The sequence below is a fragment of the Grammomys surdaster genome, unplaced genomic scaffold, assembly GCF_004785775.1.
Source record: "Grammomys surdaster isolate TR1022 unplaced genomic scaffold, NIH_TR_1.0 752, whole genome shotgun sequence".
NCBI classification, from domain to species: domain Eukaryota; kingdom Metazoa; phylum Chordata; class Mammalia; order Rodentia; family Muridae; genus Grammomys; species Grammomys surdaster.
Window position 1 is genome coordinate 5,848,970 of NW_021605171.1, and position 26,763 is coordinate 5,875,732.

The 26,763-nt window shown below is 37.1% G+C and overlaps 1 protein-coding gene across 2 annotated transcripts in view; it reads left to right on the forward strand.

Annotated features, from left to right (window-relative positions):
• Snca (synuclein alpha) overlaps positions 1-25,462 on the forward strand; it is a 93,157-nt gene extending 67,695 nt beyond the window's left edge. The window contains exons 5-6 of one of the 2 annotated variants that reach the window (XM_028782448.1): positions 23,862-23,945; positions 24,855-25,460. In XM_028782448.1, coding sequence (XP_028638281.1) covers positions 23,862-23,945; positions 24,855-24,887 — 117 coding nt within the window. In that variant the 3' untranslated portion in view covers positions 24,888-25,460. Of the gene's footprint in view, positions 1-23,861; positions 23,946-24,854 lie in introns of both variants that reach the window. The other variant, XM_028782447.1, reaches the window with a different exon arrangement.
• Positions 25,463-26,763: the final 1,301 nt, after the last annotated feature.

The following is a 26,763-nucleotide window of genomic DNA, read 5'->3' on the forward strand; positions in this document are numbered from 1 at the left end:
CCCTTGTATTTGGAGTTTTCTTGACTATCTTCTTTAAACTGTAGATAGCAGAAACAAATGCTTCTAAACTGAGTTGCTATGATTCTTTAGGATCAACAGAGGAGGCTGGCTTTGTGGTGCCCAAAGGACTATTTTGAGCTTGTGCTGAGCCCTAACTTGACTTTGGATTTCCCTGTGGAGGTACTTATGATGGCTTGAGCAGCCATCATTGAAAACTCCCTTTTTAATATCTGTTTCAACACAGATTTTGTAGATTCCTTGATAGGGACCTTCAGCCCACTTTTCTGGAGTATAATAGAAAAGGCAGCTGAGGTGGAAACTGTGTTAATTTTAGATTCAGCAGAGTTATTAAATATTTCTACTTTCTTGTTTCCTAACTAAAGATATGTCTTAACATGGCTTCTAACCACCACTCCAAGTATAACAAACACACATATATATATGCATATACACGTGCATATATATATGCATATACATATGCATATACAAACACATACACACTCATGTATATGTAGGCCTGTATATGTAGTTCTATAATTACTTAGCACTCATTAACTTGAAACCCACAGTTCTATATACTAATTAATTTTAATATAATGATATAGATTAACTGAAAATATATTTTTAACAAGAGTATCATGAATACTCAGTTCAAAATGTGGGGAGGGGATGTCTCTATTAAACTCCTCCCCCAAGAGCTTGGAGAACCACAAGGGATAAAAACCAGAAAGAGTATAAGAGCCCGAGGAGCTGTTCGACCCCAGGAGAACTTGGCAGTCTCAACAAATAAACAAGGATCATATGAGACTGAATCAGCAAGCATAGGGCCAACACGGGTCAGCACTAGGTTTTCTGCAGACCTATTACAGCTTCCAGTTTAGTGTTTTTATGGTACACCAGAGTGTGAGAATGAGTGGGTCTTGTGCCTTCTCCTAGGCTCTTTTCTTTTTGTTGGTTTCTATTGGCCAATTTTGATGTGATTGTTTTTGTTTTATCTTACAGTATTTTATTTTGTTATATTTTATTATTGTCTCTTACATGCCTGTTTTTTTCTAATGAGCGAAAAAAAGGGAGTGGATCTGGATAGGAGGAATAGAGGAAGGGGAAAATGTAATCGGGAGAGATTGTGTGAGAAAAGAATCTATTTTCAACTTAAAAAATATGTGTGTCCTGATATTTTATATTTATATCATATTAATTATGTCTGAAACAAGCAGTCAAGATCTAATTAGTTTCTCGTGCTGTTGTATCCTTTTGCTTTTTGGACCCACGTAGACTTATAAACAGTGTTACTATTTTTGAAATTCATCGTAACTGAAAACTGAAGCTTTCTTCTCTGCTCTGGGAGCCTGACTGGATGTCTGAGCCTTACTCTGAACCTCCTACTGTTGCACAATATGGCCACACAGAAGGGTACAGAAACCTGCTGGACTCAGACTTGGGGCCAGAAATAGTCAAATAGCTTAATTGGAGTCTGGAAATGGAGGTGTTCATGTATGAACACATTCTTTCTTTGGATCTCATTATCTTCCGTATGAATTGATGAACAAAACCTGTGAAATTAACACCTGATGAAATCTTAAAGATCTTTCTACTTAGATTCAATCAGTGAATAAAAGTTCCCAGAAATTTGAAAATGTTATCCACAGTTAGAAACTGTCTTTATTTTTATCTAAATCATGTCTATAATTATCTTTAACAAAATGACTAAGTACATGTGAACATTCATTTCTGTAGAGGATATCAAACATTTTTAAAGCACACAAAGATTTGGTGTTTGTTATAAAACCTATTTAGCAGGATGTAAAATCTAATTGATTGCTTAAATTTGATTTTAGATTAAAAATGACAATCATTGAGATTAAAAAAGCAATTCAATATCTCCATTAAATATAAACTTTATTCCTTACAGCTACACAGCTTTACATAAATTTATCACTGACTGATAATGTGATAGCAAATGTATTTTTAAAATGAATAGTTATGCTATTTGTTTTCCAAAATGTAATTCATTTGATATTAAAACAGACATCTAGTGACTGACTATAAATACAGCCATAGCCACTGCTTCTCAGATACTTCTTATTTTACTTAGAACAGGTCAATAAAGATATAACATGGTTCAAGCTAACTGATATTCAAGAAAAACTATGACTCTGGAATCCTGCACATTGATGGTATCATGCAATACACACAGAGATGAGAGTTGATTCCTAGTGTCACATTAGTTGCAGCTTTTTATTGTTGGAAGCTAAATAAATGCTTACACGTACTCCATCATGGAGTTAACGACAATGATCATGGTATGTCCGTGCTAAGAAAGCTCGTTAGAAACAGATGAAATTCCTGCTGATACAGTGTTTCATTAATCATCTTATGTGCATCTTCACTTCTTGTCTGACAGCTAGCCTACAGCTGTTGAGTAGCGAGGGGGAAAGGGTGAGCAGCGACTGGGTGCCTGACAAGATACTGAAGCAAGTTTGTGCATTTTCATAATCTAAGACACTATGTTGATATAGAGATAGAACTGTAACTGCTAATCATTGACTCTTTTCATTCCACAGCACATTTGCTTACCCTGAACATCTTCATACCTGGCAGCTTGAGACTAAACATGGTTTTCTTCCATTGTAAATACTATCTTTGGGCCCTAAGCCTCCCTCCCAGACCACTGGAGATTTATTATAGATTGTAAGGTTATCTCATACACTTGAGAATGAATAATTTTGCTTTGATCTGCTTGGATATCTTTTTTGAAGGCAGCTACCTTTGAGTTATTTACTCAGGGAGGAATCATGCAAGTCTGTTCCCCTTGCTAACGACCTAGTTTCTTTTGTCTGGTGTATTCCGTCTGGAACATCCTCTGTGGCTAGCAGTGCAATCCTTCCTGCCAGGCTGGAAATAAGCACTGTTTTCTTAATCTCTCCCATAGTTACTTATATAAACTGTGAATGTATGAAGGCATGCACACACATAGATTTTTTAAAAATTATTGCAAAATAACAGCATATGAAATATGGGTGTAATTGAGTCCATTTTATATAAAGGTTAAACAGGCAAAATTTCAATGTGGATCATATAGGCAAAGAGTTAAGCCATATCACAGTAGCAGACTGTCAGAGATGGTCCCGTTAGATTGTAGGATTGACATATTCAAAGCAGAAGAATTCTTGTATGAAGTTTTAAAGTATTTGAGAATATTGTGTCTTAACTGCATGAGGGGAGATGAATTAGTTCAGTTATAGCAAGAAGAAAATTTTAATTTTGTGCATAGACTTGTTAATATTTTATGAAAAGAATTATTATTGTCCAATGTAAGGCATATTTTACTTATAACCAAACATGATCTAGAAACAAACTTGGGCACTAATACTGCAATGATAGTGGCAAGATGGGTCACAACATGTATGTGTATCCTTTATAAAGATGTGAAGATCTTTTACTACTTTGCTTATAAATTTATACATGCATATATTTTTGAATGCCAGCTTTTATCAGGGATCTTTGCTAAAAAATAGTTTCTACTTGCTAATGAGAAACACATCACTGTTGTGCTTTTTTTTTCCTTCTTCCAGAATTCCAAGAAATTATTTTAAAGTATACCCAAGGGCTTTCTAGTAATTTTGTGACTAGAAAGGTTGTAGCTGGTTGGTTGATGGCTTCAAAACCGTCACTGAAAAGCAGATGTATGGTATGGATTCTCTTATCATCATTCCTTCTCTGGCTGATGAGCATCTGGGCTTGTTCCATTGTCTGCACTTGATAAGGGAGTTGAGGGCAGGAAGAGAGATACTGAGACAACAATGGCAAAGAAACCAAATACCTTATATTTTCTGTCATACACAGAATCTAGATTTAAATATATATTGCTCTAACTATGACATGAGGACAAAGTGGAGCATTTAGGAATAAGAGAGGCATATGTATGAAGTGGGGGGGTCAAGGGAGTGCAATGGGTTGAATATAATCAACTACAGTGATGTAAACCCATGAAAATACTTAAGGAAATCAATCACTTCATATGCTAACCTAAACATTTAATTTAAAAGTGAACTTGGAATTTACCAATTGAAATAGACTCAGGGTTCTGACATTCTCAAAGTATTTGCTTTTATGGGTTTCTTCAAGTAGTAAGAAATCTTTTTATACTGTTGAGGACAAGGCTGTAGATTTTGGCCGTATAAAAAGAAGCTCCACTTACACCAGTATTATATAAGTTTATTTACAAATGGATACTATTCTGTCTTTCTGCTGGCAGCCTTACTGTCTGCTTGCTTAAACTTCTACTGATCTCCTTGCTGAGTGAGACCTTCAAGCATGCTAAACTTTAGATGCTTTATTCATTTGATGTAATCTTCTCAGAAAACCAAGGCTGCAGTTACAGTCCACACTCAATACCTTATTTTTTTTCTTTATTTTGACCATAAGTAACACTTGTCTCTAAGTAACAAGGTCAAGGTTTTTGTTTTATTTCTGCCTGCCTCAAAACAGTTCTCTTCCTCTCCACAAGTTTCAAACTTATTCACAAAGGAATATTGCAATACGGATGCTATTGTCTGCGTTTCTTCCTGGAAAAAGTGTTAATTGATCTCTTTGGGTCTATGTGTAGAGAGGAGTGAGGACCTAGGAAAGGTATTATCTGGGGAGTTTCTTTGTCCTTGGAACAGAACAGAAAGATGCTGCCTATGAAAGCTTTGCCTCCCCAGGGCTTCCCTGTGGCTAGACTCAATTACAGCTGGAGAATCCTGAGGCCGTTTGACAAGATAGTCAGCTGTTTATTCTTGTTTCTTCTCTTGTACCTGTACTCTTCAGAAAAAGATTCTTTTAGTGACACATTTAGTCTGTAATCCTCAAAGGGCATAGTGTGTTCAAATATAAAAGTAAATGAGAAAATGCAATTTTTGAAATCGACTTAACAGTGATATCCCATGGGAGTATACTACAAACCATCCACCCAGACTCATTGCTCTTCTTGTCAAGAGCCATAATGGAGGGCACAGCTGGAGACCTGGAAAACAACTTTCCCTGGCATTTGTGGTTGCTTTCTTCCCTACTCCAGTGACATTACAGTACTTACAGAGTCTACAAATAGAGACTAAGATGTTTTCTGAGGTTTACAACAATTTAAATTCTACAGATTATTAAAACTAAAAGGAAAAGGATTCCATCACACTTCACCTTAGTTTACTAGTTGCTCTCATTAGATTAGATGAAGCATTGTTCAAAAGCGGAAGGATGTGGTGATTCTGGTACAGAAGCAAAACCAACACATGTCAAAGATGCTGTCTGATTATTTAATGGACGGGTGGGAAGAATGAAACACTGCATCATAGGACCTGAAGTGGGTTAACCAGGGGGAAGAGAATGGTTAACATTACCTGGGGTGGAACCTGTGCTTTCTACTGCAGAATACTACCAGTTATTTATATAACTGTGAGGTGTTAGGGTTCTAGTCAAGTAGTTACTCACAAAGTCAAACCTATCCATTAAAATAGCTAACACCTAAAGAACATGTATCAGGAAGGGGAAATGGCTGAGTCACTGAACTTCTAGCCATTCATAATACAAATACCTGAGTTTGAGCCTGAGTGTGGGGGCAATAGGGAGGCACAGACAGGTGGACTGCTGCTGCTACTGTACAGCCAACCTATGCTAGTCAGAGTCCCAGGCTAAACAGAGACCCTGCTTCAAGAAATAAATTGGACAGGTCCTGGAAAATGACATTCAAGATTGCCCTGTGGCCTGCACCCGCCCACACACGTACATGTGCATACATATAAAGAAAGACAAAAAACAAAATAGTAAAATGGAGGGCACATGTTTTGGTTCTCTAGTTCTAATCTCTGTTTTCTCATGAAACTGAACATTGACAAAATTTGACAAAAATGAAGAATCATACAGGGCCCCAGAACCACCTCTCAGAAAGCATGCCTAACACAAGTGTGACCTAAATATGTTCCTTACGTATCTGCATCTTAACTGTATCTAATGTACAAAGTTGCCTGTTGATAACCACTGTGGGAGAAGTGTCAGTCTCTATAAATGCAATCTCAGAGTGACAATATTTTTTTTATCTGTTTTCTTTCCTCTAAATATTTAATAGAAGTTTGTAGGAAGATGTGTTAGTTTCTGAGGAATGTGACCAAATTTAAAGCCAAATCCAAAGGATACTTTAGATTTCAGAATAAGATGTCAAATTAAAAAAAGTTTTTTTATATGTAAACCAGTATTTGTGTGTATATGTGTAAATGTATGTGTGTGCATGCCCACACAAATCAATTTTAAAGTTCCCACACATCTGTTATACTTTTATTGTAATATTAGAAAGTGCATAATGTACAATGAATGAATTCAATTTCATTTTCTATCATTTTGAAAGTAAAAGTATTTTCTCATCTTGGAATTTCAGAACATAAGGTAAAGTAGTTTCTGCTGTGCTGACTTGTATTCTAAGCATGAAGACACACATGAGTGTTCTCCAAGAGGCCCTAAGGCCTGGTAGCTCAGAATGAACCACACTTCCTAATCCTCTGTAGCTGAGAGCTCTGGGTTAATCATCTGCAGAGTAAGCCTAATCCTTGAGCACACTTATGAAGACTGAGGTAAAGTTCCTAGTGTGTGTCTAACAAGGAATAAATCTTCAGAAGTATGTCAACATAAGTGCTCTGCCTTACAGACTCCTTTATTGTCAAGATGCTGGAGATTTGAACCTTGTCCATACAACTTATCTTCTGGTAATTCTGTAAAACTGTGCCTCTGAGTAATGTCAGAAGCCATACTCATAAATTCTCACCAATGTGACTGCCTAAACATGAATTGAACAAGATTAATGATGTGTTAAACTGGAAGGTAAAGAGTCCATGTGATCTCAGCTCAACACAAAGAACTCTAGGCCGCTAAAGAATTCTCATAGTGAGAGAAACAGTCTTCCCCAGGGAAGAGCACAACTGGCTATCCAATACCAGATAGCTCTGGAAATATACACATAAGTAACATTATAAAGACTGAAGAATATTATACTTAGAAATATATATGTAACATGTGCATACATGTACATATAACAACAATTAATGGAAAAGGTACCATGAGTTTCAAAAAGAGTGAGAGAAAACTGTAACTCTCTTCAGACACACCAGAAGAGGATATCAGATTCCATTATAAATGGTTGTGAGCCACCATGTGGTTACTGGGAATTGAACTCAGGACCTCTGCAAGAACAATCAGTGCTCTTAACTGCTGAGCCAGCCTTTGGGGCTGCTAGGCAAGAATCTGACATGGGCCAAGGACAAGAAAATGGGCTGCTTGGTAGGAATATGACATTGGCCAAGGACTAGGAAGTAGGCTTCAGGCAGGAATCTGACATTAAACCAGAACAAAGAAGTAATTTCGGACAGGAATCTAAATTTTAGGCTAGAACAAGGAAGTAGGCTTCAGTTATGAAAATGACTCTGGGCTAGGACAGGGAAGTTGGTCAGATATTTTGATCATCCTGATAAGGCCTTAGAAACAGTGATCACTGGAGTGTTCATGGAATTGTGTTTAATGCCTTGTGTGTTCTTTGACCATTTGTGTTTATTGTCTTACTTGTTCCTCGACTATTTTCATCTATTGTATTGCTTAGACCCTCAACTTAGATTTGACTTTAATACATGTATGTAACTAAAATGGTATAAAAGCAAAAAAGAGGAGGGGGGATGGGATATGAGGTTCTAGAGAGGGGAAATGGGGAAAGGGGATGACATCTGAAATGTAAATAAATGAAATATCCAATAAAAAAAGAAAAAGAGCAAGAGAGGGTATATGAGAGTGTTTGATGGGAAGAAAGAAAAAAGATAAATGATGTGATTATATTATAATCTCAAAACAGGAAAGAAAAACTCGATATCAAACAATGCATGTTTGGTCTATGATATAAGAAAATCATATATGCTTAGGACAATAGTTCCTTTTTTATCTGAACTCAAATTTGAGCCACAAATCACCGAAAGTTTCCTGTTTAAAAGCAGTTAAGTTGCTTTGCATATTTATTCTTTTCATTTTCCATTTGCAGTTGAACATTGAAGAAAGAATTATAACAGGTACAGATAGGTGTATGTGATATCCTTATTTTTAAGATCTTCAACACATTGGAATAAAGGCTTGTTTACCTACACCAGAACTGTCCAATATGGTAGTCTATGTGGAACGGTACTTGCATTAGCACATAGGGAAGAAAAAATTCCAGAAGAACCAAGGCTGGGTCCCATCTGTAGGATCCAAGAATAGGGAACACCGTTAGGTTACTCCTCTCATATCCCTTCTCTTCTAGGGGCATGTCTCTCAGCCTTAGCACAAGTTGTTAGGACACTAGGTGATGGAAGGGAGTCCAAGTTTATCCGACAAGTTACGTGTTACTGAAACATGGGCAGCCTGAGAAAGTCTACAGGAAACACGCTTTAATCCTCATCTTCCCATAACAGTGTCATCCCAAGAGAAGCCCTCAGGGTCGATGTGGGTCAGTCTCCAGTTGCTCATTTCAGTTCTCAGCTTACTTTTTGTCTTGCTGTGCTTTCTCACCTAACAGTGGTGAAGCAGTGCTCTTGATCACAGCCAGCATCTGGTTCACATGTCTCTGCTAGTTCAAATGAATCTGTCAGAAAAGGATATTAGAAGTCATCTAAGATGTGTGACTTTCAAACTGACCTATTTATTTTTAAAAAAATGAGTAAAAGTACAATTTGTGAAGGCTCATTCTAGAAGATTCTTTCCTTTGGTTCTCCCCTTTTCTTTAAATCTTTGTGTGAGAAAAATCTAGCTGAGAAGCAGACTTTTTTCTCTTAGTATTTCCCCACCTCTGTTAGAAATAAAAGACTAAAAATAAATTACTTTAAGATTCAGAGCAGTAACCTGTCCCCAATGAAGCTCACTTAATTAATGTGGTGACCTGTGTAGAGAGAAGGGACAACTGCAGAGTCCCTCAGTAATTATCCAACCAAAGCTTTAGATAATTACAGGAGGGAGGTTTTCAAGACATAGAACATCCTGAAAACTTGAACTTCCATGTTGACTTAGGCCTTCTATTTATTCATGCTGGTGTTGGTAATTGACAAAGTCAGAGCATATCAGTAACTCAAACACTACTAAAGTCTCTGTGAGAGTTTTCAATAGAAAATAAAATGCTGGAAATTAGGGGATTAGCTAAAAGTAAGATTGGGAAGTGCTCATGCAGTAATGAATAATGTGGACAAGATAAAAGATATGTCTTATACAGAATATAAGATATATTAGACCACCAATTGAGAACTGTTGGCAAAGTTGATATCCGACAACAATATGTTGCTTTCCTAAAGAGTATTCTTTAGTACTGCAGTAATGGGCAGTGTTGGAAAAATATTACTGAGGTGCTGTATTTATGAATGTTCAAATAACTCATTAGCTAAATTTCCTTTGGATTTAAACTTGTAACTCGTAATCCAAATAAATTTCAGTTTCCTCCTTTGCAGCCTTAAAAAAAAGGTGGAATCTCTGTGGCCTTCAGGTGACTCACCGGACTCATACACTCAGTTGATCTGAACCCACACAAATGGATTTGGTTTTATTAAAACCACTTTGCCCCAGTGGTTTTCTAAGCCCATAAAAAAACCTGCTCTTAGTGACCCTGTCTAACTTGAATCATAGCAGTGCTTTCTCAAAACAATAAATGTTATCTTCTCCATGGGAGTCAAAATGAGAGGGTAAAATCACCTTAGAGACCAAGCTAGCTCATAGATGTCCTGTCCTTCAAGAAAGAAAGAACACTTTGCTTTGTATTGAGTAGTGGCAGTGTTCATTTTAGCCACAGACCATGCATGTTCCTTTTGTCACAGCTATGTAATAGGCTACAAAACAGAGGGAAGGCTTATATCTGCTATTCTCAGAAGTCACCTCATGTCTCCTGGGTTGCTCTTCTGCTTTGGTAGCCTTTACTTACAGGTACCTTTGCTGCACAGTACCGTGTGTTCATTAAGCAAGAGAGTCATTGTTCCTTCCAGAAATAGGAGACCTTTAAAAGAGAAGGCCTGAGGCAACAATGGCCAGTACTACTCAAAGAAGATGGAATGATAATTGAAAGATGGATTTGGGAGCAATCTGTGACCAGCTCCATTTCAAATACAGCCACAAATGGCTACTCATGACGAATAATCACCCTTCTCAACTAGTCGCAGCAGGTTGCTGACTCATCTGGTACATAGTTTGCTAATGTATGAAGAAAATAAAAGGAAATTCTAAATTTTTCCAATTAGTCTCTCAATGAGTTGTTTTGAATATCCCCATTTTTATAGGTATGCTGATGGCATGCAGCATATTAGGTACTTAGTCAAATCATAATTTATCAGTTCAATGACTATGGCCTCATTCATTTATCAGTAGCAGTGGATTGTATCATGCAGTCTTTTGATAGAAACATGACTGAGTTCAATGTTGTGGTTTTCACACTTGTTCTAGGAAATCCTATAGATTTGTTTTATGTGTCTAAGTTATCTAATCACAGGGCTAAGGAAGCAGAGGAAGATAGATCTCTGAGTTCAAGGCCAGCCTGGTCTACAATGAGTTCTAGGTTAGCTAGGACTACACAGAGAAACTCTGTCTCAAATAACCAACCAATCAACCAACCAACTAATAATATAAATCCCTCCTGTCTCACTTGATATGTATCCTCCTGAGGAGACTTTGATGGGGGCAGTTGCTAGCAGAAGAGGCAGTGTACACTGCTCCTCCACACTGGTGGGCTTTCACACCCTTCACATTTGTGCTGCCTACATCATGATCCATCTGCACAGATTGAATGTTCAAGTACTAGACACAAAATTATGATTTAAGGAACGAATAATAAGCAAGAAGAGCCACAGTTTCAGGGGAAAATGCCAGCATTCAACAGATGTCACTAGGGAATAGCTCAGAATTGAGATTTATTGAAAGCAAGTGATAGGATCAATATGCATTTTATCTATGTGTGAAAGTCTCAAGGAGTAAAAATAAGATTTAATTAAAAGATTAAAGTAGTAAGAATGTATCAAAAGAGGTAAGTAGAATAGTATGTTTCTCTAGAGAGAGAATACAAAACCAGTATTTGCTCAGAACAAATAAAAAAAGATCCAACTATGTTTCATTTCAAAAAGCAACTTTCAATTTTTAAAGTTCATTGTGTAAAATTACTTTTGTATATGTCAATTTTGTGTCTGAATGATAATTTTTTTCTTTTAGAACTTTATTGGTTTTCTTTTACATCTAACATGTTAACACAGGAATTTAATTTAGGAATTTGTTAGGATAATGTTTTGCATATGTGTTACACATGTGTTTAACTTGGCATTTAGTAGCTGTAACATTGTAGGACAACCTGACTCATTTATGTACAACCTACCGGAAGATGTTCCTTGGAGAATTGTTGCTATCTGTTACTTTGGATAGTATTTTTTCATTATGGATACAAAACAGCCTATATGTTATTTTGTACTTTAAAGATTAATAATTTATACTGTCTTTAATTTTCAGAGTAAAATGAAGACATTGGGCTGACTCTAACCCCCAGCTGGCGATGCCCAGGTTCTATTTGTTATGCTCCTCTTCTTCCTTGACAATGCCCAGATCCCATTAGTTACACATTGCCTTTCTCAGCAGTTGGCTAATTTCCTTCTAATTTACTTTTCAGAATCTATTATAGAACTTTTCCAATTACAACTACATCTCAGCACTTAAAACTCATGCTTTAGTTAACATTTGCATGGCTGCAGACTGAGCTTGAAGGCCATCCTTGTGACTCCAGGAAGAGATGCACTCTCAAGTTTTACTACCCTAAATAAGACAGATTGAATGACTGCTTTACAGGGTTATTTGGTGAATAAATAAACCCCCTTTACTCTTTTGCTTTTCTGTTCTGAATCTTATCAGTTTCAGTGAGAAAACAGAAAGGATGTGTCATCTTTGGACTCTCCCATCAGAGTAGAGGACTATTTCTTATATATTAGCCAGAGATTCATGCCCGTAGGCTCAGTTGCAGGCTTATTTCTCTGAATGTTAACCCACTGTGGCCCTGGGCACGTAATACCTTTCGTAACCATCAACTTCCAGCTTCAATGACTACTCTCTGCACACAGGCTGGTCCTGCCAGTGACAATAGCCATCACCAAGTCTAGGACCCATAGCTACCATGGCTAGTGCTGCAGCTTTCTAAACAGGTCTTTGTTGCTAGCCTCCTCATGTCTAAATCAATGTGTCATAGTTCCAGGCCTGGATTGTTTGGGTTGTCAGCTGTTGACAGCAGCTAGGATACAAATTTTAGGTCTAAATCACCTTCATGCCTGAGGACTCCCTGGAACTTTCAGAGGAGGGAAGTGTGCAGCTTCTTATCTCTGGCTCCTCAAACTCTTCATGGTCTTCATGATCCCTGCTCCCCATCATCTCTACTCAGCTGTTCTCTGGAGCTTTTCAGCCGCTCTGTCTTCACTGCTGTGCAGTTGTCCTCCTATTGTTTGTTGCCATATCAGCTACTCTACTGATGGCCAATTGACAGTCCCTCACTCAGACAGACAAGGTTCTAGAGAAATTCTAGCCAGCCACATTACCACACTAACTGACTCTATAGTTTATTTAAAAGAAAAGTGTGCATTAAAATAGTGTTTATGATGAAGGCTTATCATAAATATTACTGATGTTTTAATGGTATGTAGCAATGTCTAACCCTGCCCAATGTCTCAGGGACAGGTGCCTCTTCTTATTTGTCTTTCAAACACACTTATATATCTGATATTTTCAATGTCTTATTCATTGCATGTTTGAAGAACCATCTCAGACAATGTATCTCAGACAGAATTTATGCCCTGTAATGTATTGTGTTATTTTTCTCTGTAGCTAATAATAGTTCCTGTCTTGATGATCAATCAGACACAAATCCCAATAAGTGAGCATTGAAAATATACATATAAGCAACATTATATGAACTAAAGAGGCTATGGTAGAAATGTATATCTATATACAAATACGTATATGCATGCAATAATGATGAAAATATGATCGCAAGCTTGAAGGAGAGCAAGTTCCGCGGTATTTGGAAGGGTTTGGGGGAAGAAAAGGAAAGATGTAATTGAATTATAATCTCAAAAATAAAAAAAAATACAAAAAACCCCAAAGAGTTCATTCCTTTTCTTTCTGAAACTTAGCCTCCACACAGTCTTGGAACCCATTTGGTCTCACATTTCTGCATATTGTGAACCAGGCACTGATTGCTTTTGCTTGGGTGTGCTTTCATGAGGACATTAGTGTAATGATCAGCCTTGGAAGCGTGGAAGTGGTTTCTCCTTCTGAGCCAAAGACAGATGGGAGTGTGTAGCCTTAGTCAGATGCTCTGTTTATAGTCATTTCTTACAAGTAAAAAAAAAAAAAATCTGGATTGGTGAGATGGCTCAGTGGTTAAGAACACTGGTTGTTCTTCCAGAGGACCTGGCTTAATTTCCAACATCCACATGGCAGCTGACAACTGTCTGTAACTCCATCCCAGAGGATATGGCACCCTCATGTAAACATACACGCAGGCAAAACATCAATGTTCATAAAAATAAAGAAATCTTAAAAGATGCCATTTCCCTAAGTTCTGAAGCTCTCTTCTATCATAAACCCAGTTCCTGGTAATTTGGGGTTCTTTAAACTTTCCTGAGGGAATTGGGAAGCTGCCTGTGACTTTAGGAAGTCCATGTGAGGGCTGTGCTCTGGCTACTGCTATTCTCATAAGCAGTGATGTAACTTGTCTCAAAATTTTATATTTTTAATTTCTATAATATTGAGCTTGAAAAAACTGTGTTAATTTACAGGTATAAAATATTCAGGACAACTTTTAAGCAATCATTGCTAACTTCCAATAGTGTAGATTACAGCTACTCCAGCTTCATTTTCAATACCCAACCTGTACAACATGAGGTTTCGTTGTCATGCACACCTGATCCTCATGGTTTGCAGTCATTCTCCATGTCACTGCCAGATTGATTTACCTGAAACAAATTTTAGCTTTCTCTCTGTCAGTCAAAGCACGATGCTTAGTAAATGTGCAAGCCCTGTTGGCAAGTGTTCCAGATCTGCCTCCAATCCCCATTCCCACAGGGACAGTATCACTTTCCTACTGCCTTATTTTTTCCATGGTATATCTGGTCTTTGGTTTTCCCAGCCAGCCCCAAAATAATGAGATCTAATACTAATGTTTCTGGGAGTAATCTCTCCTCATTTTGGGCACCTTGTTTTTACTTCTCAATATCCTAGATCACAGGTTACAGTCTTCTGTTTTTCAGCCCTCACATATTTATTTTTCTATATTTGACAACATTTGAGATGAAACTATATGTTATACATCACTATATACTCTGCAGTTATTGGCTTCATTCACAGTATATCTGAATGTTTATACTGATCATTCCTCTTTCTTTTGAAGAACAGATAGGTTGATATTAGCAGCAGCATTGTAGTTTTGGCAGCATTAAGCATAGATATTGTCAATGAATAAGAATGTAGAACATTTTCTATTCAATTTCATGAAAATTTTGTAGTCTTTACTGCTACATAAAAATACAATGTCCTTATGATTTGATCAATTTTCATATAAACTAACTTAAAGTCTACATTTGCAGAAGTCTTAACCACAAGATACATCATGTCTTTCAAATCCGGACATCATGCAGCAAGTTGATGTCATAAGGACTAACACTGTGTGATAATTATCTGTCAGCTCTAAGATTGTAACATTCCGTTCTGTGCTGTGCTTATGTCACAGTTGCATCTGGCCAATATAAGCAACTTAGAGTTTCACAGGCAGTGTACTAGCTCTTCTGTGAGTTTTAACCCTGAGACTCAAATAAAAGGTCATGATTTTCAGAGGGTTCTTAGCCTGCTTTACATAAGAAAACCAGTGACTGAAATATTAAGAGCTGCTTTCTTGGCAGCATCTTAAGAATCAATAAAAGTCTACTCATCCTCCAGAACCGAGGCTGGAAAGTCGTCCTACCAAGTGGTTTGTTGTAACCCCTGTCTCTACTACTGTGGGTAAGCCTGTAGTGAAGGATGCTGGCAGCTGCCCTTGCAGTTTTTGTTCTGTCCCTTTGTCTTACGCCAGGTGCTTCATACCCATGACTAGGATTTAAGTACCTGTTTCTGCAGTCTGCACCTCAATTCCTGGGCAGCTGAGAGGAGGGGACATGAAAGGGGCCTGTGTGTCACTTTGACAAAGACAAATCTTGAGGTTTTGTAGAGTCTCAAATGTAATTAACTGATGAAAACAGACAGAAAATTTCTATTATTAAAATATTAAAAAGTTTAAGTATATTCTAAAGAAAAAAGTTAGCTATAGCTTGAAAATATAAAATAACGAGTATTCATTAATGAAATAATATGCATTTATTGAAATACATAAAATTAGGTGCTATTTGAGCACATAAATTCTCAATAAATATTTTGTTATGTACTGGTCATTACTGGCTACTTTATGTCACTGTCTTTAATATCTATAATATCTATAATGTCACAGGTACCATTTGCTATGTGGTTAGTCAGTTACCAAATACTTTGTTCAGAGGGGGAGTGGTATATATTATCCAGAGTTTCCGATTCTGTCTACAGTTTTGAGGAGGGGACTCTGACACAAGGTGCTTGGGGTGGTTTTGTAAGGAAGCTTTTATTTGTTCCACAAGGTAATAAGCTGGTAATTTTTTTCCAGATGGGCATCTCTGTCACATACACATGCAAGCTCACCAACAAGAGTGCCTTCAGCCACCACTCACAATCATAAAGATGCTCACACTGTCTTAATGTAGTCTCACTGTGTCTGTGGGAACCTGCGAGTTCAGTTGAGCATTCATAAGTGGGTCTAAAGAAACAAAACTAAAGGAAGATCCATTGAGAATGCTGAACAGAGCTGTGGATTGATTTATTGAAAGTTTTATAATGTGTGTAATCCAGAAATAATGGATGCTTTAGAATTAATTAAAAGACTATAAATAAGCAGTGCCTTATAAAGAGAAAGGCAACATTCAGCTCATCAGCTGTGATGAGGAAGTAATCTTTCTCTTTATATTCTGTGTGAATAAGTAAGCAAACTACACATGATGACTAGATACAGCATCTGTCCCATGGACTTAATAGACCATGATGCCTTATTATAATAATCAAAGTGGACGTAAATGCAGGGGCTCAAGAGGATTTCCGACTTCACTGCTCAGCAAAGCCTTGCTCTTTGTCATCAGGGGAAAGGAAAGCACTCAAGTGATGATAATTCAAACTATACTGGAAGTTCCTAGTGTCAGGACCTCCAATAAAATGGCTTACTACAAATTCAGAAGATAATGCTGTCTGAGTAGGGCTCTTCATTACTTTGTCATTGGCCCCTAAACAAATAAGTCTGGTTTTGTACTTGACAAAACATTATGCACACACACACGCTCAATTCCCTTAGCCGTCTGAGATTATTTTTCCTGATCAAATAGTAACAAGCTTTATTTAATACCAGAGATAGTTGAGGTATTCAGAAATTAATTATATCTCATTCACGGAACCTGGCTTAATATTGTATTATTTAGAAGAAGCTTCACAAAAATATAACAAAATAATTAGGAGACTTTGGAACCAGGTGCAGTCTGTTCAGCAGTGGATAAAATGGGCATCATAATGACAGCCTTCCCTAATGACTGGTTTGAGTGCAGGTAAAGTTGATAAGATCTTTGGAATGTGTTTAGATCCTAGTGATGTACCAAGGAGAGTCTTTTCATTTACGTAAATGTGACTCATTCATAAGTAAGATGGGCAAGAAAACATTTAGTAACATTTGCTTTAAATTACTTTATTTCATTATTATTATTATTATTTTAGTTTAACATAGTGTATTTGTTTACTTAGTTTTTAAGTCAAGTCTTTCTATTCCAGGCTCACTTGACACTTACTATGTAATGAAGTGTGGCCTCAATTCCTTGGCATTCCTGCTTCAGTCTCCAAGGACAGTATTACAGGCATGAACCACCATGACAGGATTTCCCTTGCCTATCAGCTTTCTTTATAATCTGGTTTAGAGTTCCCCTTTACCACTAATCTGTTCAAACTGGTTTGAAGTTCCCAGAGAAACTCTAAGTAAACTTTAAGGGAAAAAAGATGAAAGTGGCCACTAGCACCATGTGACAATATGATATTTAACTGTGACAGTATTTTCAAATCCTTCTGAAGTATATTGCTGTGGTCTGTGAGGGTCTATTGCTGTGGTCTGTGAGGGCCTATCTTCAGTGCTAGTGATCCCATGGAGACACTGAATAGCACAGTCAGTCTAAGAGGCTGGAGACCAAGTGAGGAACTGTTCCTTCTAGATGGTAGGCATGGTAGACTTCACTTGGCCTCTGCTCACATTCGTACTCCAGCTTTCTTAAAGCCTTTTAATCACTCATAAGAAAGACACAGACTCCCTTTGTTCTAGAAGAGCTCCTGATTTCACATCTATTGATTTCTAAACCTTCATTGTCTACTTCAGAACCTCATAACTCTTGTAATATTTTGCATACAGGCACCTTGTTTTGCCTGAAGTGTTTTCCATCAGTCTGATGTCTGTCATTTCTTTGTTTAAAGCAAACACCCATGCCATGGCTTGTTAAAGTCTTAATATTTCCTCCTTTTTCTTTTAATATCTTCACCATTCCTTAAGATCTTATAAAACAAAAGCATTAATCTTGTTTTATAGTTGGGCAAATTTTACCTTTTTATTCAGAAACTGATTTTAGGAATTTCTTTCAAAGACCGTGGCACTGACAGAGGATGAAGCTAGCTCTTTCTGAGCTCAGAGTGCAACTAATATTCCTGAGTTCTTCCCACTTGAACTCTGATGATACCCTATGCCTTCACCCACCAGGGAGTTTATCTTTAAAAGTCCAAACCCATACATAGTTAAATAAGAACAAAAACCTCACATATATATGTAAACCTATGGAGTAATATTTTCCTCCAACAGTCCTAAAACATGAAAATGCAAGTTATTCTCAGGTTTCCAATGTGTGTTAGTATTTCCACCAGATCATATTCAAGTAGCAGGAATAAAAGCTGGCAGTGATTGCCTTGCTGTGTAAGCTCATTAGATGAGTCAGCTAATGACGGGGTTCTGCATTCAAAAGGGCAGGCACTATGCTGCTTACTGAAGAGAATGAGGATTAAGATAGCATGTTAGCTCCTGAAAACGCTACTTAAAAATGCTTTCGGATAGATACGTACTTAGTGTGCCAAGTGTTTTATACCACTGCTTTTGATAATTGATCAAAACACTCAAAAAGGATTCTTCAAGTGTATTTAATATATTATCTTACTTTTTCTTCCTCCCCCAAAACTTTTAAAACAACGAGGTAAAGGAGTGTTTATCTATTCTCTTTACTTTTCTGTCCCTCTGAGAGGACTGCTGAGACTAAATCAGTGTGCCAGAGGGAAGAAAAACTTTAGCTATCAGACTTTCAAAGTAGAACACACGTGCATGTTCTAATGAGAAGGGGAGTTTACATTGTTTCCATGTAGGACTAGATTTTCCAAGAGTGTCACCTAACTGGATAATTGTATTCACCAATCTGAAAAAGCTTTCTACAGGTGTGACTCAAGAACAGTGTGTTTTCAGCATTTCTTATCAGTGTTCCCCAACTTTGCTATTTCAGTGTGACACATGCGATTGATGACATAGCCGTTTTCTGCTCAGTGAGAAAATCCTGTTGCATATAATGATGCTGGATGTACCATAGTAAGTGAGGGCACATAATTGACTATGATCATAAAGTAATCTTTCAGATGTACTAGGAACCTCATATCTTCAGTCAGCTTTGTGGCTAGTCATTTTGTTGTGGTTGTTACAATCAGGCTACAGTTATGTTTTTGTTACTTTAGCGCTAGACCTCAAGGTCAGGGAAAAACCGCAACTACTGAACTCTTTAGTTGTATTTTATATATCTATGAATATAGGATGCCTGGATCTTTATATGTGTATTTTCCGGTTAATAGGTATGTATAGGTTAAAGACAACCTGGGAGTACCGTTCCCCAGGTTCCATACAGGCAGAGTCATTTGGAGATACAGAACTGAGAGTAGACTAGCTTGGCTAATCAGCAAGCTCCAGGGATCTTCTTGTCCTACATGCCCACCATTAACAACCCCCTCCCCACTCACACACAAATACCCTACCCAGCCAGTACAAGCACAAGCTAGCCTACTCAGGTGCTTGTGCATAGAAAAGGATACGTTTCAAGGATTACAGTGAATTATGTGCCCTCACTTATTATGGTCCCAAACCATCGGTAGTAAAGAGTACAGCAGTGAAAAATAGGGCCATCTGAACCCTTCTATCTGTCCCTGACCTTTGACAGGCTCACTTTTATGCATATATAGAGCAGGCATCTGTAGCTTCTATGAGTTCATGATTGAAATTCCTATGACTTGTCAAGGAACACTGTCTCTATCTTCTGTCCCTTACAATCTTTCTGCTGCTACTTCTTTATATATATATACTGATCCTTAGAGGGGGTAGGGTAAGTGTATTGTTTAAGTTGAGTACTAATACTCAGTTCCTTTCATAACCATGAGTCTCTACGTTCAGCAGGAAGGAGAGGCCAGAAGTAGCATTTGTTTAAGAGTACAAACATGAATATTTAGAGGCAGCTTGATACTAAGTGAATTTACTAAACAACACTATTCAGTTCTTCCCAAGAACCTACAATGTTTATAATACTAGACTTGGATTCCCTCATTGGAAAGCAGGTCTTTATTTCAACCAGAAAGCAATTGTTACTTCCCATACAGTAGTAACACTAATATAATTGTGCTTGGAAGTTTGGCCTCATAGATTGTAGAATAAAATAAGTATATTGATGTCTTTTTACTTTGGGTATCGTGTACTATGACTTCTATGACTATGAGAGCTAGCCCACAGGGAGACAGCTTCCGGTTCTGATCCTGATTGACTTCTCTGGGTTGTTTTGTATCTTCAGCTATATAGCCTTATCATCTACTTGTGACTGACAGCAAAGAAGAATGGCTAGAACGTGTAGTGTTTGTTTTATTTGGGGGGGGTGTCTTTGTGTTGAACAACTCAAGAAAACATCGCACTCCTGTAATTTGGTGTTTGTTATAATAAACCATGGCTTCTGCGAGAAATTTTGTTCAGCCATGAACTATTTTTAAAAAGTAGATCTATGTTATTTTTTTAATTTAAAATGGAATTCCAGGATGTATTTTGTATTAGAAGCACTTAACACATTAAGATGTATGCTTAAAAATACATTCCTCTATTTGTCAAAATTATTTTAAATTTCTTTCTTTGTCTTTGTGGCTATTGTTTTCTCTATCTATATGATTTGCTCTTTTGAGTAAATGTGTTGTTTTTTTTATTAATGGGTTGATTAACGTTGCCTGACATCATAACAAAATACTGGTCTCATCCAAAACATATGTTAGCATAAGAGCAGTGAGGTCAAATCTTGACCTGCAGCTTTCAGTGTTATAGATATCAGGTACTTGATTACCATTGAAAATGTCACCATATACTGTTGCCGCTTTCTTTCAGAAAGTCCAATTTTTCTTTAGTTTCTTGTAAATTTTGAAGCAGAGGTCACCTTTTATTTTACTGCATTCATCCTGGCAGCTAGTACATTATGTTCTTATGCTAAATGACACTGTGGAGGTTACAAATTATTGCTTACAGTGGACAGTAATTTCCAAGGTCAGTTGGAAATTCTGATGTATTCTGATCTTAACTTCTTGCTTTCATTAATAATCCATGTTTTCTGTATTTAATTTTGCCACCAAGAATTATCCTATACAAAATACTTTGTGGCAAACTTCAGTGAAGATTATGATGCAAGTTATGCATAGGGGGCAGGTAAGATGAAAGTTATACATGGGAACCAAGTAGTATGCAGTCTGTGCATGGAGAGACAGCTAGGGTACAGGCTATGTATCAGGGGCCACGAAGTTGCAAGACATTCATGAGGACCGGGTAGGATGGAAACTGTGCATGAAAAGACCAGGTAGCATGAAAGCTATATTTTAGGATCTAGGAAGATGCAAGACATGCATGGAGGTGGCAGGTGGAATATAAGCTATGCATTTGGAGGCCAGGCAGGATGAAATCTTTATATTAAAGGTTAGAAAGACTTAAGCTATGAATTAAGAACCATGCAGAATTCAAGCTATACGCAGGGGTTAGGGGTGGGGACAAGGTGGGATACAAGCTGTGCATTAAATGCAATGTGAGCTGCTGGGTATGCATTAGGGATGCAGGATATATAGTAAGGACCAAGTAGCATGCATGCTGTGTGTTCAAGTCCAGGTAGTATACAAGCTATGCAAAAGAAGCCAGGTGGAATTAGAGCACAGATCTCTCTAAAAATGAGGAGGTACATATTTGATATCCTTGCTTCAGGATTTTGACAGCCTTCTCTGCAGGAAAAAATGGCTGAAGAGCCTGTCTTTTGCATGGCCACATCTGTACCAACACCTCGACCTGTACTTCATCCTCTAGTTTTTCTCTTTGGCAGGTGTTTCCCACATGCGAATTATCCATCAGTGTGTTTTATAAGTAAAGACATTCTTGCCTTTTTATTTAGACAATATCTCTATTCTTTTGAGTATGTATTTATGTTTTGAAAGACATACTGCTCCCCTGGAGCATGTTCACAGTTAAACTTATGGACACATCTGTGTTTTCACTTTTATTATAGAAATTATGGGTCCTTTATGATTAATGGAACCCTTGCCTACAAATTAAGTTTTGAATGTCTTAAAATAAAAAAAAACTTCGATAAAGAGAGTTCCTTAAGATTTTGTGAAACAGTGTTACCTAAATGAATGCCAGTAGGGTACAATCTTTTTAGCTTAAGAAAAAGTAGTACTAAGAAACACATATACAACGTTTTTTAAAAGTAACAAACATTAATTTACAAGTTGACTGATATGATTAAAACTGACATGGATTTCAATTGATTGTAGTACATGATAAATCCAGGAAGGAATTTCTAAGCAACATCCAGCATTATGTGGCTGAACTTTGAAGGACAAACAGTTATCCCCTTATACACATTGACACCCACAGCCTGTGACATCCTCTTCTACTCATGCAGGAATATCAGAGTTAGCAGCCCTCAGGATTAGCCTTCCATATTATTTCATCCAGTTTATAATATAAATCTCACAGGTTACATTAGAAAATACTTTGAACAGGTGTTTTACTATTTTTCCTTTATATGAGCTATATAAAAAGAATGTAAGCATCAGTCAGAGAGATCCATTGTATCACTTGCTTCTCCAAGTTATATACAAATGAAAAGGTCTCTCTTCTGTCTTTTGTCACTAAAGTTAGTTGATGCTGAGGAGTGGTGTGGATAACATGCTCAGAGTCACAAACAATTGCTAAATTAGGCTAGAAATGTAATGCACATCTTGTGAGCAAGTCCTGGTGCTGAATCACTATACAACAAAAAGTTGGATTCTTAAACAGTCATGTATAATACTGTTACTCTACATTTTGAAGTGAGGTGTTTTGGAGACAGTTTGAATTTTATTTAATGTAAATTGGAAACTCTGGGTTTGTAAACAGAGATTGGTGATATCTACACAGCAGGATACAATGATCTATAAGCTGCACTGCCCATGTTGCCAAAAGCAGGATCTTCAGCATCTGATGTTGCCTTAGTGTCAACCGTTATTTCTTCCTTCTGCCCACTTGTGCATCATGTCTATGATAAAAGCAGAGGGAGAGAGCATTTACTCTAAGCATATTGTCCACAGAAGCTGAGCATCCTTTGATCTTTTTGAATGAGTCCATTTAGACTCTAGTTGCATTTCGGCTCTTTGAATATTTACTGAACTCTATCCTTCAATAATTACTTTGGTGGAACAAATGGGAAGGAGCAAGAGATCTTTGATGGAGAAGACAAGCCACGTCATGTCAAGCTGAATGCTAGGGTGTCTGCATTCTGAGAGGTAATCTGAAATTTTGTCCAATCGTATCTTTGGTTTATTTTTTAACTTGAAGTATGTATAATTTCAAACGTCGGATCTCTGAAGAGAACTGTTTCCTTGGCAGCATTTAAAAATGAATAATTTGGGCTAGAAATATAGTTCGGTGGTTAAAAGCCATGTGTTTTTCTTCATGAGTACCCTAGTTTATATCTTAGCACCATATGGAGAATCACAACTGTCTATAACTCTAGTTCCAGGGAATGTGATGCCTTCTTCTGCCCTCCACATTCACCACAAATGCACATAGTGCACACACATGCACACAGGGCAAGCATCCATACACATAAAATAAAAGAAAACAATGACAAAACACTTGAACTTTACCTTATCAAATTTAGGAAAAATAAAAAAGTAATGACTTGTCTGTCAATAATTGTTTCACTTTCTTGGAGCTTTTTACTTTTGCATCCAAGTGCTATGCAGGTTCTGTCCACAAATACAAAAGTCCTGTTAAAACATTACACCAATAATAAGTTCTCCCTATTAGAGAATTATCATGATTTCAGAAAAAAATGGATACATTACCATTATTTGATTCACCATTACCCATTGACTGCAAACTGTTGCTACTATAGCATTGCAGTTATGGGGAGAACTTACAGACTTTAGCTTTGGCTACTTCCAGTGTAATGAGTAACCTCAGCAAAACCTTTGTACTCTTCAGATTGGTAACCCATGTTTGCACAGTATTTTTTTCCAGTGGTTTGGTACATCCATCAGTAATACCAAAGAATGCAAGGCCCTTGCAGCACCTTGAATGTGTTTGACATAAGGTGCTTTTTCAAGCTGTGTTTCAGTTAAACCACTATCTAATTGGGCTTTCTCTTCCCTCTCTGTAGGGTGAAGAGGGGTACCCACAAGAAGGAATACTGGAAGACATGCCTGTGGATCCTGGCAGTGAGGCTTATGAAATGCCTTCAGAGGTATAAATGCCTATATACAGAAAACTAAGAAAAATACTTTAGGTGTATAATTTGAATCATACCAACATGTACCATCAAAAATTCTGCCACTATTAGATATCTCTCATATTACAGTTTGGGTAGTTCAATCAAGAAAAGGTTTTAGAGGAAATTATTTTAGTCTTAGTAGGAGAGGGTAAAAGAGTACCAGAAACAAAGGCATATGGAAATGTCTGAGCAACAATGGGCAGTTATGAATCATGCTTAGGAAACAGAAAAAAAATGATAGATTAGGGCTGAAGATATAATTACTTTATAGACAAACTGTAGAGACTCGTTAACTTTGTCATTTAAGTTTATATTTACACTTGAGACAAGAGTTTGACAATAGGTTTAGTTTAACAACAGAATCCTAATAAAATTAGACTTAATTTTGGAGAAGGCTATCAAATTCAGTTACATTGGGCCATTACTGTTATGAATGTTATTCACATTTTGTCCAGGAGGCTTGGGCTTTAGAGTGAAAGAGCCCACATGCAAGCTTTCCATGAAGGTGGAGTATCCTAGTGGGGGAGAGAAAGGAGAAGGCTGAGCTCTGGAGGAAACTTTATGCAGGTCACCTAGATGCTCACAGCTCAAAATGCAGAGCAAAGGAGATAATCCAGAACCCCATCTAATTCATACTGCAGGATGAGATCACAGATCAAATGACATATTTAGAATTAGGCCTAATAATCTGTGATGACCACAATAAGTTACAGATGATATGTATGAAAAAACCAATAAATGTTCATGACAAATAAGTTCCAAATAGTTCTGAGGATCAATTTCATCTGATTGGGAGGCTGAGCCCTCGCTCCTGTGAAGCAGACAGTTGATATCTGTCACTTCACTGACAAGGCATGCTGTTATTTTTTTTCCTGATGTTAGGAAGGCTACCAAGACTATGAGCCTGAAGCCTAAGAATATCATTGCACCCAGTGTCCTAAGATCTGCCAGCTGCTCTTCCGTGGCGTACAAGTGCTCAGTTCCAATGTGCCCAGTCATGACCTTGTCTCAAAGCTGTACAGTGTGTTTCAAAGTCTTCCATCAGCAGTGATCGGCATCCTGTACCCGCCCCTCAGCATCCCGGTGCTCCCCTCTCACTACAGTGAATACATGGTAGCTGGGTCATGTGTGCTATGGATATTGTTGTGGCTTCACACCTAAAATGTTAGAAGAAACTTAAAACACCTAAGTGACTACCACTTATTTCTAAATCTTCACAGTTTTTTTTTTTCGTTGTTGTTGTTATTGCCGTTCTTAAGAAATTGTGATTTAATCTAAGAGTTTTAGGTGTCCTTAATGATTCCTTCTGTCTAAGAAGAATGATGTGTTGTGAAATTTGTTAATATATATTTTAAAATATGTGAGCATGAGACTATGCACCTATAAATATTAATTTATGAATTTTACTGTTTTGTGATGTGTTTTATTAACTAGTGTTTGTATATAAATGGTGGAAATTAAAATAAAACATTATCTCATTGCAAAATCTTTTCCTGTTCTGTTTTCCTTTAGTGACAAAATCATGCATATCGGGAAAATGAGCATGAAATCACAACTGACACAATGAACAGGAATGAAAAGTTTTAACACTGTTTTAAGGAACTGAGAGAATTTAGAGATGGAACCTTCATCTGCAGGAGGGATCCTCCAGTGCTATTTCACACAGCCAGCTTGATCCTGCTCTGAGCTGTGGCTGCATTGAGAAACACTTCACTGGAAATAAAAAGTGTGAGGGACAGTGACTCTTTTACATATTCATAAGACACATTAGCATATCAGAGGCAGGCTGAAAAAACTTGCTTAATTTGAAATTTAGTGTGTGTGTGTGTGTGTATATATATGCAAGAACCCAGGATGTACCTTAAAACTTCTCAGGGACCCCAGTCAGCAGGCTACATATATGATACCTTAGCAGATATGCAAAGGCAAAAGCAAAATGGAACAAAAGGAAATGTCAATTTGTGAATAATTGAGATATAGGAATATTATTTAGGAAAAGTTTCCTTAGACAGGATTAATTTTCCATGAATGCAGACAAAGACTTGACTGACTGAAAAATTATTCAAGTTCATCTTTCTAATTGTTCAGGACAAAATCAGCAGAGTCATGGTGAAAATCACTTGTAGAAAGTATACTTTCTGTAATATTGTACTTTACATATGGTCATGAGTACATCATGCATGTTGAGCAGTGACAGGAACAGAAGAAGAGTGGGAGACCGTGAATATAGCACCACTGGAAATTTCTTCTGCCCATTTGAGAAAATACTATGGAGTGCTCAGTTGCACGTGTGCTTTGACACTGGAAATATGTTAATTTCTTATCTAAGTTTCCTTGAAGCTGGTGAATGGTTCATTATTAAGATAGCCCAGATGTTGTTTAAGGTATTCAGAAAATTTACTAAAAGTACCCTCTTTTTCAAAAAGGATCATTCAAAAAGAGGTTAATGGGTTTGAGACACTGTCTCAAGAAAGATATACAGAGTTTCTGCCTTTAATTCCTGGCAGAGTACTTTAAAATAATTGTGATTTTTGTGAGCCATATGGTTGCTAAGTATGTCTCTTATTCTAATAGCTTATCTATCTATGTATCTATCTATGTATCTATGTATCTATGTATCTATGTATCTATGTATCTATCTATCTATCATCTATCTATCTATGTATCTATCTATGTATCTATCTATGTATCTATCTATGTATCTATCTATTAATCTATCTATCTATGTATCTATCTATCTATTAATCTATCTATCTATCTATCTATCTATCTATCTATCTATCTATCTATC